The following is a 19384-nucleotide window of genomic DNA, read 5'->3' as shown; positions in this document are numbered from 1 at the left end:
GTGCTCCATGATCATTGTCAGTGGCCCACCTACCACAGGCATGTAGAGCTGTCTTCCACAGGTCAAAGGAAGGAGCTTTCTATGGTCCTACAACACTTTGCAGCCCACAGATGACGGGGACCACTGAATATCCAAAATGGCAGTTTATGGTTTACTCATGGTATTAAAAGAGATTTTTTAATCAGTTTAATCCACAATAGGTAACTAGTTGAAACTTCTTTATCTAAGGAGCCTTTTATAGTGTCATTAAGAGTCCGATCAGATAAATCAATTATGTAAAAATGCAGCAGGGATTCTCAAACCAGCTGGATGCCATACACCAACTCTGTAGAGCCAAATCTAGCTTGGACAACAATGGTCTAGGAGACCAGCGAGATAGAAAATACACTCCGACTAGAATTGTTCCCTGGTTCTCAGAGGTGCATTTTGGACAAAAATTCATATTTTACTAAATTTGTTTATGGGACAAATTAATGAATTAATGGTTTAGGTATGCAATTGGCCGTTCGTATGGTTACATGTGTCTAGATGTGAAGGGTACGCCATTATCAACACTCACTGTCTCCTCACAAGAACAGTAATGTGAGCTATTTATTAACGCTGCATAATAAGATCATTTGTGTGTTTGGAGAAAGGGATCTGGAGCATTTTATTGTCTTCCACATGGCAGGCAGATGTAATTATGCATGATGTATCATTATGATAATGAGCGCAGGCAGTTTATTGTTCTGAGATGTTTCAACATTTATAAAGGTACAGAACGCAGTTGTCGCGACCCTTTAAACACATTGATATCTGCACACCTAGAAAAGGAATACAATGGTGCATGGAATTTTTTTTTTTTTTTTTTTGTAAATATATGTTTATTGTTTTATCAGAACAACAGAACAGGAGATAAGTGGGGAGGGAAGACAAAAGAAAAAAGGGATGGGGAGAGGGGTCCATAAGTCCACAGAGCACAGGCAGAAATAAAGCCCAACGCAGTGGGCCAGCATTGTCGAGCACAGGGCATGCACAGCGGCAAAAATAATGCAGGAAATATAACACATTGCATACCAAAAGTAAAGCAATATATGCGTACATGGGCAATAAAATCGCGGCAGCATACATCCACCCTGGCATAAACAATAGGCCGAATAGAGGGCCTCAGGGGCCAATCAAAATAGGACAAGATGGAGGAAAGCGAGGGGGCGCAGAGATGTAACATCCCTGACAAAACAAGGGAAGGACACGGGGAAGGATGGCACACAAAAAGGGAGACGAGAAGGTAAACAGGAAAGAGAGAGAGAAGAGAGAAGAAAAAGAGAAAAAAAAAAAAAAAAAAAAAAAAAAAAAAAAAAAAAAAAAAAAGGGGGGGGGGGGGGTAGGGGGGGAAGGGTGCTCCCAGAAACCAGCACAGCGCCCCACCCCGGAAACGACCCCTCACTCATGCAACAGGGCTCGAACGTCGGAGCTCCCAACATATTCCAGCCAATAATACCACGTCTTCCGATACCTCTCACTTTGATCATCAGAGGACATGGCTAACTCCTCCAGAGACCTCATATGCTCCACCTTCAGGACCCACTCCCGAAACGAAGGTGGCAGAGGATCCTTCCAGTGAAGCGGGATTAAGGCTTTCGCTGCGTTTAAAAGGTGAGGCACTATCGACTTCCTATAGCTAGAGACCGATTGGTCAGTATGATGCAAAAGGAAAAAGGCTGGCGAAAACGGCACCTGACGGTCCGTGAACCGGGGCATGAGCGAATGGATCTGACGCCAGAATGGAACAATCCTCGGGCACTCCCACCATAAATGAAAAAGTGTCCCTACCGCGGAGCCACACCTCCAACACGTATCAGGTACATCCGGGAAGGCAGCATGGAGAACATCAGGGGACCTATACCAGCGTGTCAGGAGCTTGTACGAGGTTTCTTGCAACTTAGTACTACGTGAGCTCTTATGGGTAAGGAGAAAAATCTTGTCCCAGTCATTCGGGCTTAGAGAGACTTGCAGTAGCTGCTCCCAGAAGCCTTGAAAGCGCAGCGGGACAATGAGTTGCGTCCGCAAAAGAAGTTGATATAACAACGAAACACCATGCGGAGGGAGGGAGGAGCCAGTGCACAGGAGCTCAAAATTAGTAAGAGCACGCGTCATGGTATGTTTGCGAGCCGATTTAGTGAAGAAACTCAGCAATTGACAGTAGTGAAATTTATCGAGAGTGGAGGGCAACCTGCCCGGTATGATCGCATCCAACGGCCTCAACCTGCCATCAAGTAAGAAGTCGGAAATAGGAGCCCTGTCCGTCAACGTGGTAGACAAAAAAGGGCCAGCAGCCTGTCCCTGCGGGAAGTCAGGATTATTTCTAATGGGCGTCAGGGGTGAGGGATACGTCGTCAGAGAGTGTGATAAATGCAGCGAGTGTAACGTGAGAAGCGTAGCTTTCACAAACGGGTGGGTGCGGGCAAAAGCTCGGGAATGATGGCGCGGCAACCACAGGAGATGATGCAGGGGCACAGAAATTGCCTGGGCCTCAATGCCAACCCACAACTTGTGTGCAGGACGGTGGGACCACTCCAGGGCCCGCAAGAGGTGGCAAGCCTGAAAGTACAGGCGGGGGTCCGGCAGACCCGCGCCTCCACTCAACTTAGGCCTGCACAAGGTCGCAAACTGGATACGAGGGCGCCCACGAGACCATATGAAACGCAAAAACAGGGAACGTACCGAAGCAAAAAAGGCCCGGGGGATCTCTATCGGGAGAGACTGAAATAAAAACAAAAGCTTAGGCAGGATAGTCATTTTGAGCGTATTAATCCTCCCAAACCATGAAATATGTTGAGGAGACCATGCGTCGAGGTCCTTCTGAATAGTAGACAACAAGGGAGGGAAATTATGGCGATAAAGCTCTGACAGGTCTCGCGTAAGCCAGACCCCCAAATACCTCAGCTTTTCCCCACACCATTTGAAGGGGAAGCTCGAACGCAAATGCAGAGCGTCATGCGTAGCCACATTAAGATTCAGGATCTCAGATTTCGAAGTATTAATTTTGAGATTAGCCAAGTCCCCGTATTCCCTGAACTCACGGAGGATAACCGGGAGCGTGAGCCGCGGCTGCGTGATAACAAATAGTAAGTCATCGGCGTAACCCAGGACCTTGTGCATGACGTTACCAACTAATAGGCCCCGAATATCCCCGTTCTGCCGGACGGACTCCATGAAAGGTTCCAAAGAAAGAATAAACAGTAAGGGGGAGAGCGGACAGCCCTGCCTGGTCCCATTCGTGATAGAGAAGGAGTCAGTTAACACTCCATTAACGCGCACCCGGGCCGAGGGGCGGGAATAAAGGGAGGAGACCCAGCGCTGCATATTTGGACCAAACCCCATATGATCCAAGACCGCAAACATAAAGGACCAATCCAACCTGTCAAAGGCTTTTTCAGCATCTGTTGACAGGAGGATGGTTTCAGTCCTGGAGGAGATTGCGTAATGCATTAAATTCACCGCCCTAAGCGTACTATCCCGGGATTCGCGTCCCGGAGTGAAACCCGTCTGATCAGGATGGACCAGGTACGGGATAAACCGTTGCATACGCGTGGCCAAAATTTTGGAAAACAATTTAAGGTCTGCGTTAAGCAGGGAAATGGGGCGGAAACTACTGCATTGTTCCAAATCCTTGCCCTCTTTGGGGATCAGGGAGATGTTAGCCATCAAGGTGTGCGGATGAATATCCCTCCCCTCCAAGATAGAATTAAAGGAGCACACCATCTGCGGCCCCAGGACATCTAACAGCTTCCGGTAGTAAAGCAAAGGGAGCCCGTCTGGGCCAGGGCACTTCCCAAGCTTGGACGCCTTAACCGCCACCCCCAGTTCAGCTATAGTGATAGGGGCTTCTATACTATCCGCCTGTTCCCCCGACAACTTCCTCCTCAGCGTTCTAGAAAGATAAGCACGTATCGCAGCAGACCGGGCAGCCTGATCAGCAGACGAACGGGAACCAGACAGATTATAGAGATTAGAATAATAGTCCTTAAAGGCGGACATAATCTCATTGGGAAGCCTGCGGTGGGAACCATCTGCCGAACGTATCTTAGGGACATAACATGGCCGGCAGCGAGTTTTCAGGGCTCTAGCCAAATATTTACCCGGTTTATCCCCGTGCTCATAATAAAGGGCCCTCAGCTTCAGAAAAGAGCGGCGTGCTTTAGAGACCAACAACGAAGAGAGGTCCCTTCGCAAAAGAACCAATTGCTGAAAGGCCTCATCAGTAAGAGAATCTTTATGGGCCTGTTCCAAAGTCGCAATGTCGCGGTAGAGCTTCCCCATGGCCGACTCAGCAGCTTTCTTGCGCTCAGATCCGACCTTTATTAAATGACCGCGCACCACGCATTTATGAGCCTCCCACACAGTAAGAGGAGATACGTCCGGGGTAGCGTTGTCCGCGAAATAGTCAGTCAGGAGGGAATGCGTGTCAGTCTGTACTATCGGGTCCATAAAAAGTGATTCGTTAAGGCGCCACGTCGCCGCCGCAGGACGGGTCAGCGCCGAGGACAGAGACAAAATCAACGGAGCATGATCCGACCAGGTAATCAGACCATAACGGGCAGACAGCAATTTGGGGAGATGGTAGTACGGCAGAAAGAGATAATCAAGTCGAGTATAAAGTCTCCTGGCCGTAGAAAAAAAACTGTAGTCCCTATCGCAGGGGTGAAGCGCTCTCCAACAATCCACAAGCTGAAGATCATGAAGCAGAGCCTTCATTTTGTGGGAGACATGCGGGGGAGTGCAGGAGTGCCCTTCGGAAGTATCCAACCTGGGCTCAAGAGCCACATTAAAATCGCCGCCCAGGATCAAGAGACCCTCTTGGAAGGAGCGTAATAGACGCAGAATCTTAGAAAGGCAACGGTGTTGCTGCCTATTAGGGAGATACACATTAGCAAAAGTATAAACAGAATCCGCGATAGTGCCCTTGACAAAAAGAAACCGACCATTAGGGTCAGACATATGAGCCTTCTCGAGAAATGGTGTATGTTTATCAAAAAGAACCGCGACGCCTCTAGATTTAGACCCCTCATAATTACTGAAAAACCCCATCGGATAATGGGCATTAAGTAAGGTAGGTGCATTGGGCGACCGAAAGTGAGTCTCCTGAAGATAGACAACAGACGCCCTATGGTATTTCAGATCCCGCAACAAATGCGAGCGTTTTTCTGGAACGTTAAGGCCCTTCACGTTATAGGAGACGACAGTAAGGGCATGACGTACACAAGGGGGGCGCTGCGCCTGCACAGGAGCCATAGAGGAGGGAAGTATAAAATAGAGAGAGAGTACCGGAAAGAAGAGAGAGAGAAAGGAAAAAAAAAAAAAAAAAAAAAAAAAAAAAAAAAAAGGAAACCCCAAAGGAGGGGAAAGGGGGAGGGGGGGGGACGACGAAGGTTACAAGGAAAGGGGAGGGGAGGAACGGGGGAAAAGAACAGACAACACTTGGAGTGAGTACCGGGCAGGAAACGGGCCACCCCACGGAATGTAGGACAGCGACCGCGACCACCCCAATAGTATGGGACACTCCCGATGCAGGGGGGAAGTACCAACCGCCCAAGGGCGGACCGAAGAAGTCAAAAGAACAATGAGCAGGGGGATCCCGCCGCCACCCATAACCTGCCGAGCGAGAAGTAGATCCCGCACAGGTAGATGAAGAAACAAAAGGGAAAACAATGTGAACAGAACGTGACACAGTAGCATTTACTGGCAAGAGATAGGACACAACCCAGGTAACAAGGTAAATGAACATATAACAGGAGGCGAGGCCTCTTGGCGAATCACCTAACCGACCAAACGGATGACCAGAGAATTGCTTCGCAGGAGCAGAGAGAGAGGGAGGAGAGGCAGCAAAAGGGGGGACACACAAAAAAAAAAAAAAAAAAAAAAAAAAAAAAAAAAAAGGGGGGGGGGGGACAATAATCACTGAATGCACTCTCCCCCGTCCCTCTCAGCACCACAGGAGGAAAGAGGCAATCACACATGTGGTGTAGAAACCGGAGCACAAGGCCCCTAGCGAGCAGAGGCGACCAAAGGTCCCATGAACGTGAAAAAAGAAAATAAACCCCCCCCAAAACAACCCCCCCAAAAAATGTGTAAATGTAAGTGCATGAACCACAGGAGGAAAGAGGCAATCACACATGTGGTGTAGAAACCGGAGCACAAGGCCCCTAGCGAGCAGAGGCGACCAAAGGTCCCATGAACATGAAAAAAGAAAATAAACCCCCCCCCAAAACAACCCCCCCATAAAATGTGTAAATGTAAGTGCATAAACGTAGGGCCAGCAAGGCAGAACAGGCCAGCGTGGGGCAAAAGAAAATAATAAAAACGTGTGTAGTCATGTGACAAAACGTAAGTACGCTGGCAGGGGAGTAAGGCAATAAGCAAACTATTAGTAAGATGAAAAGCAGCCTCACAACAAGCCGGCCCCACAACCAGCAGGAAATGTATAGCGCAACAGTGGTACCCCGGCCAGAGGGGGACGCGACAAATGAGGAAGACAAATGTAGTGTAAAAAAAAAAAAAAAAAAAAAAAAAAAAAAAAAAAAAAAAAAAAAAAAAAAACCCACCCCCCAAAACAAACCCCCCCACCCCAAAACCACCCGCAACCCCCCCCGGACTGCCCATAACACATGTGTACAAAAGTGTAAAGTGCAAAAAGCCCGAAGGCGGGCCATAACAACGAACCAAACGGCAAGAGCCGTGGCATACGCAAGGCGACCACATCAAGGACATGGCGCGAAATGCAGCACCACCACGAGGCCCACAGCGGGTCCCAGCGTGGGGAGACCCAGGAGTGCAGAAAAACACGTGTACAGAAAAAGAAATAAAATCAAAAAACACATACATTGCAACACGTATCGTGGGATGCCTAAAAAAAAGAAAAAAGGCAAACATTGTCCCGAAATGTCAATCCGTAGGGCCCAAAAAAACAGGAAAAAACCAAAAAAAACAGGGCCAAAGTCACTGTCACAAGGGTGTACTCACGGCGCCGGTCACCCGTTACTCCTCGCGCACGAAGGCCCCCGAGGTGGTTCCAGTGCCCGGAGGGGCAGAAGACAGATCTCGTTGTCCCGGAGGGCCTCGAAGTCTGGAACGCTCGCGGCGATGACGACGAGGCAAACGCTCCGAGGGACGGCCAGGTAAGTGCAGGTCCGGCAGCCCCCAATCGTCGACACGGAGATCCTCCAGGCCAAGCTCCTCCAAGAACTCGGGAAGCTCATGGTGGTAACGCAGCGTCACAACTCCATTGTTGGTCCGGACATTCAGGCTGAAAGGATAGCCCCAGCTGTAACGGTACCCGCGACGTTGGAGCTCACTCGTCAGCGGGCGAAGGATACGTCGAGTGCGCAGGGTGAGGTCGGAGAGGTCGTGATAGAAGGAAACGTTATGGCCGTCAAACTGCCAGGTGCCCACCTCCCGCGCCTTCCGCATGATGGCCTCCTTCAGCCTATAGTCCACCACGTGGCAAATAACATCCCGCGGCGGGGCCGATGCCGGGCCACGAGGGCGCAAAGCCCTGTGAGCCCTATCCATAGGGATCGCGGTGTCGTGGGGCCGATCGAGCAGTGAATTGAAGAGGGTAGTGAGCACATGAAACACATCTTCCTCCATCTGGGGGCCTACCTCAGGGAGGCCGCGAACCCTGATGTTATGTCGCCGGCCTCTGTTATCCAGGTCCTCCAGGCGCCTCCGATAATCCGCCAGATAGAGGGTGTGCTGCGTCGCTATCCTCGCCACCTGGGAAAGGTTGGTAGACAAGCGGGAGGTCTCACGCTCCTGGGAGTCGATCCGCTTCTCCAGGCCAAGTAAGTCGGCCCTGAGCGACGCCACCTCCTCCTTCACCGTAAGCTTCAGCTCCGCAATGAGAGTGGCAAAATCAGCCTTCCAGGGGGCCGAGGAAAATAGACGGAGAATCGTCTCCTGACCCGTAGGGTCCGCTGGAGTGTCAGCACCACCGCTCAGCCTGCTGTCCTCCGTGTCCGCCGTGCTGCCAGGCGACGGTGCGTCAAGGCCTTCAGAGGGCCGCGTGGCGAGGTCGCGTGGCGTTTGGAAATATTCCCGTAACGAGGCAGAGGTCGACTTGGGTTTACCCCGTGGGGTCTCTGCGTCTTCCGGCATCTTTTTATTGCGTCCCATGGTGCGGGATGGCTATAGATTGCTAGGGCAAGTCAGGGCCGCGGCGGAGCTCTCCACTTAAGCGGCCATCTCCTCCGACGGTCGGCCACGCCCCCTGGTGCATGGAATTTAAACATTAATTACTTTATTTAATGAAAGAATACTATGGGGATTAACCAAAAGACAATGTATGTGACTCTGAGGAGCCCTTAGCAAATTGCAGGACCCTTGGAGTCATCATGAAATATTTCGGGACCCATTACTAGCTTGTGCTTCACCTTTGCCAATCCAAAAAGGCAGCTTTAAAACATTTTATATACTGAAATACAAATATTTAAATGTATCTTTTAAAGATGTGTGAATTGTGGACTTATCTTTGACTGTTTCTTGGGGGGGGGGTACTGGAAGTTTAATTTCCGATATAGAGAAGCAAAAACAAACCTACAAAAAGTTAGGTAAATCCCGTCTCCTAATAACAAGGTTGGCTTCCACACTAGACATAATAATCTCTTCCAGGAAGATGAAAGGATAACAAGTGTGTTGTACAGATGTTGAACGTTGGTATACTGTATCAATAGATCACTGTACAGAGAGAGACCCTTCTGTGTGGGTCCGTGGCCCCTTTTGTAACAGATGGAGAACATAGCGGTGCTGCATGACCTCCTTGATATTTAGCTTATTGCTGAAATCTGATTGGCTACCTCCACTTAGCAAGATGAGAGCCCCTGCTAGGGAGCATGTATGGACTTTGACCCACGGTAATACCCTATGTGGCATTTAATGTTTTCAAAGGGCACAATACAATATTCCTTTAACCTTTTAAGCGCCACAGGGAGTTTGTCGCACTGAAAGAAGTTTACAGCAATGTTTCTGGAGGAACATTTACAAAGGCGCTAGCTACTATCTAATATCGGCTTTCAGGATTTGAGACAATGAAAAAAGATTAGATTTTTACATTCTTGTTAAAATCTGTTTCTTGGTGTTCGAAATATAAAAACTCTGCATTGTAATGTTAGCATACAGAGAACAGTGGTAGAGGACCGTGCAATTTAAGGAGGAGGGGAAGAGGGAGGAGCGGGTTTTGAGGTTTTAGGTTGTATCGACAGACCATTCACTGAGTGGCAAGGATTTGAACAAGAAAGGAACAGCGTCAGCTTGTGTCTGAACGAACTGGTCTCTGCGTCTCACTGTTGTGGGAATGTTTACTGCGATATAATAGTTTGAGATTAAGTACATTCTCTGATAGCTCTTCGAGACCAAGTGATTTGATGATGTGCCTGGTGTATATTTAAACCCGGGACGCCTACGTTACCTAGTTCTAGGTTGGATTATGAATTATGGATATCGGAGGCAGATGGATGATCCAAAGACATAGAGGACTCAACATTACTTTATGACCACAGACAAGTATAAGGCGTGAAACCGAGGTAAGAAAAACTAGCACAACCACTAATACCACTTATTCTTTTATGGTTAATGTGTATATACATATATATATATATATATATATATATATATATATTGACATTGTACATGGATTTATATGTATAGAGAGAGAGCAATTATGGATATATTGTGCATTCAATTATAAAATCTGCTTATTACTACATTAATAATTCACAGATAGTTTTTTTTAATGAGAATATAAAGCAATTCCACTTTATTAAAATAATACTGGTTCCGAGTGAACAGTCACTGGCGATTTTTCTATATTGTTTCTTAAAGCGGAGAGTAATCTAGGACAGTAGTCTATGAATCAGGGATTTCATTCCTAGCTATCAAACTTTTTAAACTCTTGTTTTACTTTAGTGTCAACACTAGTAAAGTATGATAGATTAAATCTCTGCTTCTGTAGATGGTTGTATATTGCATGTTTCTCGTTATGACGGAGCTAGTCGGATACGTTCTTTTCGTGAAAAACTGCTACATTATGCATTGCTTATTCCTCCCCTGGCTTCCTTACACTGTAGATCACCCCATAGGGAATACCGCCCGTTAGACTACAAGTGTCATTCTCATTGTGGATTATGGGTTTTGTAGTCCATTCACAGGTGATATAATACAGATTACAATGGCAGTACCTGCTGTGTCTCTTGATTTCCCCCAACCTTATCAACATATTTGTATGATTCAGCAAATGCCACACAATGAACACATAAGAAAAGAGGTTTTTTAGGATCTGGATTTAGCAAACGTGTGAGAGAAATGCAATACCAACTTTCAATTAGAGGGAACTTTGAACTAATGGGATTACAGAGATAAAATGCTATATAGACCTGACAGGTTCTCATGGTCTCCTTGTCGCAGATGCAGATAAGGAACTTACTAACAATAGACATAGGAAAAATGTGCAAAATGATAATTAGGCTGGAGAGCATTATTGTATGGAATGAGTCCACTTGCCTGTGAAGTTTCTAATCTCACCAATGTCTTTAAAATCTATTGCGGAATGGGATTCGTTGTCAAACCAAGTGATCTTTTTATCACCGACAATTGACAAAAGACAATAGGAATGAAACTGCCTTTCCGTGCATGACTTCATAGTTTTGCGAGAGACACTTAAGATTTATTGTGGTTAGAAAAAAATAATGATGAGACCAAATGTATCTATTAGAGTGATAACGTTTGTCCATGTATCAACCTACAAATAAAAGTAGGTATTAATCATATTACATTCAAGTTGTAAAAGTCTGAATTCCAGCTATGTTTAGCGGTTGCACCGACACAGATTTTTCAGCACTTTAAAAACTTGCCCCTGGCTTGAAGAGCTATTGGAATTTGTAGTTACTTACCCACCGTTACCCCTAAAATAAAAGGTGCTGATGGCTACCTTACCATGCACTTTGGAGCAGGTGCAATAAAACGGAGCAAAGATCCTTACTGGAAAGATAGCGGGAGGTCCCTCTGGCAAAGACGCCTTTGTTAACCAAAGCTATCCACCTACTTTCAACACTGAAAGTAAATCACGGTATCCATAAAATATTGAGCAAAATAATTGAACACCTCATTATACCTCCCCAGAGCTATAACCACTAACACCCATTGTACAGCGCTACAGAATTTGATGGCGCTATATAAAACAATAAATAATAACATACATTACTGCATTGCATGCAGTGCTTGTTTCCTCCCTTCCAGTACAAGCTATTTCTTTGCTCTTTTACTGGATGTTCTTAGACATTATCAAAGGTTGCGCAAATAATGTTGCCCCATGCCGCTTCCTGAGGTTCGTAATATATATATAGTGACTACACGCCACTAAAAATGTAGCGAGACCACTAACCTGCTTCTAAGAAAGAAATTTCATAAAAAGATACATGAGGGTGAGGTGGGGTAAAACCACTGGTTTTTCTTGTAGCCAAAGGGAGTAGACTTTAAAGGACTGATCAAAAGGATGACCTTGCCTCTGAGATTAGAGTTAAACCTGCTTGCCATGCATTGCGCACCTCTCTGAATCACAAAGAGTTAACAGGATTATATGGCTTTATTTTAGACAGTTTAAAGCGATTTCCCATAAGATGTTTTGTGCTGATAAAATGTTTAATTGACTGTAAATGTATTAGATATTTCTATCTAATTATGTTATTTAATTATCTTATTTTAGGAAGAACTGCTTTTTGTGCCTGTCTCCTGGATCCACTTTAGCTACACAGCACCATCTAGAGTCCATCTTGTGTAACTACCGCAGTCATGATGCCCACGATGTTTCCCACTAGGAAGAATCCATATTACAACCCTGAAATCATTGTCAGACATTACAATTACACAGGAAAGTACAAGAGCAATTTGAACAACGATATCAAGCCAACATCAGTTATCTTCATTATTATTTGCTGCTTTATTGTGCTGGAGAATGTCCTGGTGCTTCTCACTATCTGGAGGACCAAGAAGTTCCACCGTCCCATGTACTATTTCATTGGCAACTTAGCTCTCTCGGACCTGCTTGCCGGAGCTGCTTACACAGCCAACATCTTGTTATCGGGATCAAACACTTACAACCTAACACCGATTCAGTGGTTTGTACGAGAAGGGAGTATGTTTGTGGCCCTCTCTGCCTCGGTGTTCAGCCTCCTGGCCATTGCTATTGAACGCTACATAACCATGTTGAAAATGAAGCCACATAATGGTAGCAAAAGTTCTAGGTCCTTTGTCCTGATCAGTATCTGCTGGCTCCTGTCTCTTTGTCTGGGTGGTCTCCCCCTCATGGGTTGGAACTGCATTTCAGACATGGATTACTGTTCAACAGTGCTTCCCTTGTATCATAAACATTACATTCTGTTTTGCACCACAATTTTTTGTATTCTGCTGTTGGCCATCGTGATTCTGTATGCAAGGATTTATTTCTTGGTACGAACACGTAGCAGGAGCCTGACATTCAGAAAGAACTTTGCCAGAACCAGTAGAAGCTCCGAAAAGTCTATGGCACTGCTCAAAACAGTCATCATAGTTCTCAGTGCATTCATTGTGTGTTGGTCCCCCCTCTTCATCTTCCTTTTGCTTGATTTTGGGTGTATAGTTAAGGCCTGTCCTGTTCTTTTCAAAGCTGAGTACTTTTTGTCCCTCGCCGTCCTTAACTCTGCCACTAACCCCATTATCTACACCCTTACCAACAGAGAGATGAGGAGGGCTTTCCTAAAAATGGCCTGTTGTTGTCAATGTCCAGTGTTGAATCCTGGAGCAAAAGTCAAAAAGCCTATTATTACAGGACTGGAGTTTAGCAGAAGTAGGTCAGACAATTCATCTCACCCGCAGAAGGATGAAGGAGAATATCCTGTGACCCTTATGTCTTCTGGGAATGTGACCTCTTCTTCCTAGATCTTCTAAGACTGACTAGAATTGGATACAATTGGTTGCAGCCGAACAAAACATTAAGGGAAAGCACATCTCCTAATAATTTGGATGATGCCAAGGGCATCCTGAATCCAAAAAGCTAGCATTAGTTCTAATGGGGAGATGCAAAAGCTCCTGAACAGATATCAGATGGAAAGTGGCAGAACTGTACAGGGTTGACAGGTTTTGGATTTTTCATAGATGGACAAATAAGGTGCCTTGAAGCAGGGATTTAAATCCACACAATCCCGCGTGCAGTGTATAAATGTGAGTTGTTCAACATCATTTACCGAAAGCCACTAGGATTCAGCATTTTTATACTGACTTGTAGAAAATGACTTAAATGAAGTAAATCAGCTCTTGAACAACAAGGTAACCACCTGCCATAGCCATGTAGGATATTATTCAATGATCTCTATGAATTTGTAGCCACCGAAGGCTTAGCTTTAGAACTCAATTTACCATGGCGATGGAAGTGACAGGCTGATTTCCTAATCCAAATGTATATTGTGTCTGAGTTTCTAATATGGGTATTTGACATCATCAGTTATGGGATGAGATCTGCAGGAATGTTCAGCCAATTGGATAGATGCAGCATAGATTGTATTCTGTCATCGCCGTTGTGCTACGGCTTCATTGGAATTGTATGTTTTTAAACCCACTCAGTTGTGAATTCCTTGTGGTAACCCAAATGGAGATGCAGAGCAGTGTAGTAAGATAAATATAAGATTTTGCTCCTCTGCATTAAAAACCCAAAACATCTCCAGCCTTAATGTTTTCAGTTTAGTGCACAGCCTGGCACTACACCTCCTACAAAATCCTCTCCACAAAAACTCATGAGACCAGGGTTAACCAAGCATATGGTCTAGTCTATAATTTTCAGCATTTAAGAAGCTATCACAGTTGTGCTGCCAATTTGTGATGGATACTTTTTTTGGACATTATTTTAGCCATTTTGCCTAAGTAACAACTATCAGAGTAGCATTACCCCCAGGTAGAACTTCTCCATCGCTGAAGGAGAATCACTTGGGGTCAGGGCACCTCACTGCTGTTGGCCAACACTCCGCATTGACATTGATTAGGTGGAGGGTTTAATCACTCGCATCTAGTAGAGGCTACATGTCACTGCAAGAGTTTGTTGAAGCAATGGGAATGCAAGAGACTTTGTATGGGTTTATTCATCACGGTTGGATTGGCTTGAGATGATTGTTTTACATAAGCCAATCCAAACTTTAGTCAGTGCCAGAAAAATTAAGTAGCAGTAGCACAGGGTGAACAGAGAGCTAACATGAAGTATGGGGCTTTGGAACATTACTTTTATGGGATTACCTTGGAACAGAATTCATTATTTATAATATTATTCCTGCAAAGCAAACATTTGGTGATGCTAGGTATTCATTTTCTATTGGAAGGTTCAGATCATTCCACAAAGGTGGCTAACTTAATTATTAACAAAACATGTTTTAATTATTAACAATAATTATTTTTTTGTGGTTTTATGGCTGCTTGTTACCCAGTGGCTGATAACTTGCACCCATCTGGCAGTTGTGGCCACAGATTTTCCATGCACTTGCTTTGGCACTTATTTACAGGCAGGGACAGGCTGAGACTAAGTGCCCCTGTCTGTCTTTATGTCAAACATGGCTACAGGGACCGTGCCCAAGCCACATCACAAAGGGGTTTTCACGTCTTCTGTTCTGGTCTATGGGATTGGAAGGGATGGGGATGGTTGCACGTGATGACGCTGTGTGGCACTGCAGCTATCGGTAAATTGGCAGTATCTCAACATTACACTCTGTGAATGTATTGGATAAAATAAACTCTTATAAATTACACCCAAAGAGATTGGGAAAGCCATTCCTTTGAGGTTACAAAGCTGTGTTGTTCTAAACGCAAATTATTTGTGTTTACGGATGGCGTTCATTGAGCTGTTCGCAAAGCACAAATTTTATTTTATTTGATACGTTTTGTAGTATTTTTTATCAGTGCAATTAAAGTTTTTTTTTTTTAAATAGTATTTAAAACTCTCCTGACATTTTTTTTGTGTGTGTTGAATTTGCACATAGTGGAATTGTATTTTAAATATAAACCTTTAATAAAACTGATTTTTGTAAGGAAGTCTGTGTAAGTGTCTGAGTTTGTTACAGGAGGGGTCGTTTGTATGGATGGAGAAAGCCCCCTCCCCGGTAAAAAAAAAAATAGCTTCATCAAATGAATGCAAAGGGGGAATTCGGACATTGAGAGGTTTCAGGAAATACCATCTGCACAAAAATAACAAGGCAGGAAATCCCGAGAGAAGAGCAATCCCATTCACATACTTCTTAGGCAGTAGTTAAACAATTTAACATGAGACACACAGATAATTTATAGTTAGTGGTAAAGAATGTATTCAAACGAGGTTCACATAGTAGCTCTGCTTAACCCCTTAACAACAGTGCCGACTGGTGAAGATTCAAGGCGGCACTGGCACTTTAAGGCCAACAGCCACCCGATGACATAAGTGTGGCCAACATATGGAAATGTACCAACTGTAACTTTGTGTGTGTCTGGGTATGTTAGTGTGCGTGACTGTGTGTGTGTATGCTAGTGTGTTTGTAAATGTTACTCTGCGTGTAGGTATGTTAGTATATGTGTTTGTTAGTGTGGTTGTCTGTGTTTGTTAGTGTGTGGATATGTTACTGTGTGCGTGTATTTGAGTGTGTGTCCAGTTGTGTTAGTGTGTGTGTTTACATGCCTGGTTGTGCTACTGTCATTGTTTGTATGTTAAGGTATCTGGTTGTGTTAGTGTGAGTGTCTGAGTATGTTAGTGTGGCTGTGTAAGTTAGTGTGAGTTTGAGTATGTTAGTGTGCATGTGGGTATGTGTGTTTGTGCATATCACAATCACATGTCATGATAAGTTTAATTTTAGTTGTATTATTCATTATATAACACAATGGATGTGGGCATAGCTTTGGTTGGCATGGCTTTGGTGGTGGCGGAGTGCAGCACTTCATCCTTGGACCCAAACAGCACAATGTCTTGGTGTCCAGGCCTGCGTCACATCCTCATAATGTTCCATGCCATCATAAAAACAATGGGTTATATATCCGACTATAACAGTAGGGGAGTTAATGGGCCAGTATCACTGAGTGCTCACCACTACCTGCCAGTTCCTGGTAGAAGCAAGTCAGGAATCAGTATTGTTCCTTCCAGGTCATGTGATTGTTGTGATCATCAAGCACGTGCATTGAGGTCAACTCGTGCGAATAGTATCAGGTTACAATATACCCTTGGATGCTTAAGGGTTAATGGCAAAGCTATTTACATAGAGAAGAAATCTTCTTAACAAATGGATTTCTAGAAAACAATGGGCAAAATCTGTCACATGATCTAAGAGGGAGACATTTTAAACTGATTATCACAATTATATTTTATATTTCCATTGTCTTGCTTTAATGAATAAATAACTTTATTATGTACAAGAAAAAAGAAAAAAAGAAAGATGATAATGAGGAAAACAACAAGATGCAATGTAGTCCATTCAAGGTAAGCTGCTGAAATTGACAACTGAAAGTTGGAAATCTTGGAACCAAACGAAGTGTTTTTAAAGACATGTATGTAACCAGTGTTTGGCTGTGTTTGGACATCACAAGCCTAGGCAGCAGTCATAATGATTAAAGGAGTCGGTCACATGAATGGAGAATCTTTCACACTTTACATACAATGACATCATTGCTACAGCGGTGCATAGACTTTCGTTCATTCTCACGCTTACCACACACTCAAGATTTACCGTGATATACTTCACACTGTGTTGCGATAAATAGATAGAGGTGGGCTGAACCACTATGACTGTGTGTGCCGAGGGAAATGTGGCTAGAGTCTCAATCTGTAAAAACTATCAATACTACTGAAAATAAAATGGTTTCTGTACTTCTTCTGAAGCTATCTATATATTAATCACTAGGAATGAGTGAGGGCTGTGGGCACTAATGAGTAGAATCTAAAATTAGGTTAATTGTACCATTCTTTTAAGGAAAATATGGTTTTGATGACCATTTTTGTAAGTTCTCTGAAAGACATTTCAGTTTGTTTGAGCAGGGCCCTCCTCAACTGTTGTTTCTGTAAGTCAAATTGTTATGTTACATACTACTTGTTATGTCCTGTATACCCATTGTACAGCGCTACGGAATATGATAGTGCTATATAAATCAATAAATAGCATATTTGCTCGATTATAAGGCAAAGTGTTTTTCAGAGCAAATGCTCTGAAAAATACCCCTTGTCTTATATTCAAGGTCGTCTTATAATCAGACCTCGGACAGAGGTCTGATTACAAGACTAAGATCCAGATCCCTTGCAGCACTGCAGGGAACCTGTATCCTCCTCCACTTCTGCCGGGGCGTCTATGACAGAGCACTGGCGTGACGTGACCTTCCGGTGCTCAGTCATAGAAGCCCCGGTGGCAAGTCCCGGTTAGTCGGGGGGGCATATAGGGGGGTATAAGGCATATCAGGGGGGAAGAGTGCCAAAAGGGGGTATAAGGCATATCTGGGGGGCAGAGTGGCATATAGGGGGGTATAAGGCATATCAAGCCATGGGGCAGGTGTACATAACTGGGGGGCAAGTTGGCAAATGAAAGGAAATAAAAAACAAAAATGCATAGTTTTTATTAAATTTGAAAAAACATGAAAAAAATTGTTTCATTCACAATAATTTAATGTGAATTAATACTCACTAGAAAAACTTTTTTCTTATAGGGTAGTCTTTTTCTTTTTTTTCTAAATTAATATTAAAATTTTGGCGGGGTCATCTTATAATCAGGGTTATAATACTGATTTAATCCTTTTTTGGTCTAAGGTCTAAGGAACCACTGAAATGTGAGCAAGCAAAGCTCGTAAAAATCACACTGTAGAGCAACACAAAATCCTAACCTTGTGTAGATGTGCATGTGTGACATTAGTATTTGCACGAATGGTCATATCGTGGAGCAAATAAATGCGTAACAGCATATAGGATAGATATAGGAATTGAATATTTGCATAGCAATGAAGCAGGACTAGCTGTAGCAGACAAAGTTGCCACAAAACAGGAGCTTCCATTGGTCATACAATCAAATGGCATAACCTCTGGCAACTAAATGCGCTTTATGGTGATTTAATTAGTCATGTGAAGGAATGACATCATCAAAGTGTGATTCGCAATAAGATACTATGTTTAAAGTGGCCAAAGAGGGACACTCTTATTTTAGGGGGTGTGGAGGGGGGCACGTATTTATCAAGACTTTTATGGGACACTTTCAGCTGTTGATAGCAATGTAAAGGACTAAGACACACAGAAGACGCATGCTTTTTTTTCCACACAATTTAATTTGTAACCATAGTTTCTTGTGATTTCTTTGTATATTATTGTTACTTTTTGCAGCTTGTGATATATCATACTTTTCTGTGTTTCTAAAAAAGAGGGGCATCGGGAATAAAGAGGGATAGAAGGATTTGAGTCCTAAAGAGGGACACTTGGGACAAATGGAATTATTCAATTATTCTTTGAAATTTCAGGACAATCTATGCAAAATGATTAAATAATAAAAAAAGGTTAAGCCATCCACAAGCTAAAGAATATAACCACCCCTGTTTTTATGGGCAAAAGAAGTTTATGTATTGTGATATTTAATAAAGCGGGTCACTAAGCAGACATTAACCTTGGAACAGGTCCATACAGGACATGTTAGCCTTTTACTGGAAAACACTTTTCTCCTTCCACAAAGATAAGTCACAGTTTTCCAATGATGAGTTGTGATGAGAGGTAAAATCAAAAAGAGTCATCACATGACCCTTTTTCAATGTTAAATAAGCTTCACTTCACTTAAAAATATCTTTAGAGCAGTCCTGAAAATGAATGAAAGGCACCTCAGTTCAGAAAAGAGTCATTTGATACATATCAGTTTATCAAGGAGGAGGAGGTTCTACTTCAGCTGTCTAAAGTAAAGACAAATATATTGATTGGGCCTGATGGGAAATACCCCAAGTTGTTAAAAGAGCTCGGTGGTGTACTAGCAAAACCGTTAAAGGGTTTATTTAACGAATCATTGTTAACGGAAGTCTTCCCAGCGAATGTTCTGCCCATTCACAGGAAAGGCAGTAGGGAGGACTAGATTTTTAGATTTCAGTAAGGCTTTGGATGCTGTCCCACATGGAAACTGCAATCTCTGAGTTTAGATCCCAATATTGTTGAATGGACTAGGCAGTGGCTGAGTGATAGACAACAGAGATTTGTAGTCTTTCTATCTTTCTATGAATTTAGTGGGATTATGCCGATGTGGACACAATCCTATGATTCTTGATTATCCTTTGAAAAAAATCATATTGCTTAAAACCCTAGACCTTTGCATGCCAAAGGCATTGTGTACACTGATCGTGCATGAGTCCATTATAATGTGCC

At 43.8% G+C, this 19384-nt stretch overlaps 1 protein-coding gene and 1 long non-coding RNA gene across 5 annotated transcripts in view; both read left to right on the top strand.

The window, feature by feature from the left end:
* Positions 1-19384, top strand: part of LOC128499871 (uncharacterized) — a 374046-nt gene that overhangs the window by 124324 nt on the left and 230338 nt on the right. For all 4 annotated transcript variants that reach the window (XR_008354821.1, XR_008354819.1, XR_008354820.1 and 1 more), the window contains exon 2: positions 1299-1377. This is a non-coding gene — a long non-coding RNA (uncharacterized LOC128499871). The remainder of the gene's footprint in view (positions 1-1298; positions 1378-19384) is intronic.
* Positions 9263-13662, top strand: S1PR1 (sphingosine-1-phosphate receptor 1). The gene is made up of 2 exons (XM_053468829.1): positions 9263-9560; positions 11738-13662. The coding sequence occupies exon 2, from the start codon at positions 11824-11826 to the stop codon at positions 12946-12948; it is 1125 nt and encodes a 374-aa protein (XP_053324804.1). The 5' UTR covers positions 9263-9560; positions 11738-11823; the 3' UTR covers positions 12949-13662.

The sequence above is a fragment of the Spea bombifrons genome, chromosome 6 (assembly GCF_027358695.1).
Source record: "Spea bombifrons isolate aSpeBom1 chromosome 6, aSpeBom1.2.pri, whole genome shotgun sequence".
NCBI classification, from domain to species: Eukaryota; Metazoa; Chordata; class Amphibia; order Anura; family Pelobatidae; genus Spea; species Spea bombifrons.
This window is presented reverse-complemented; position numbering and strand designations above follow the sequence as displayed.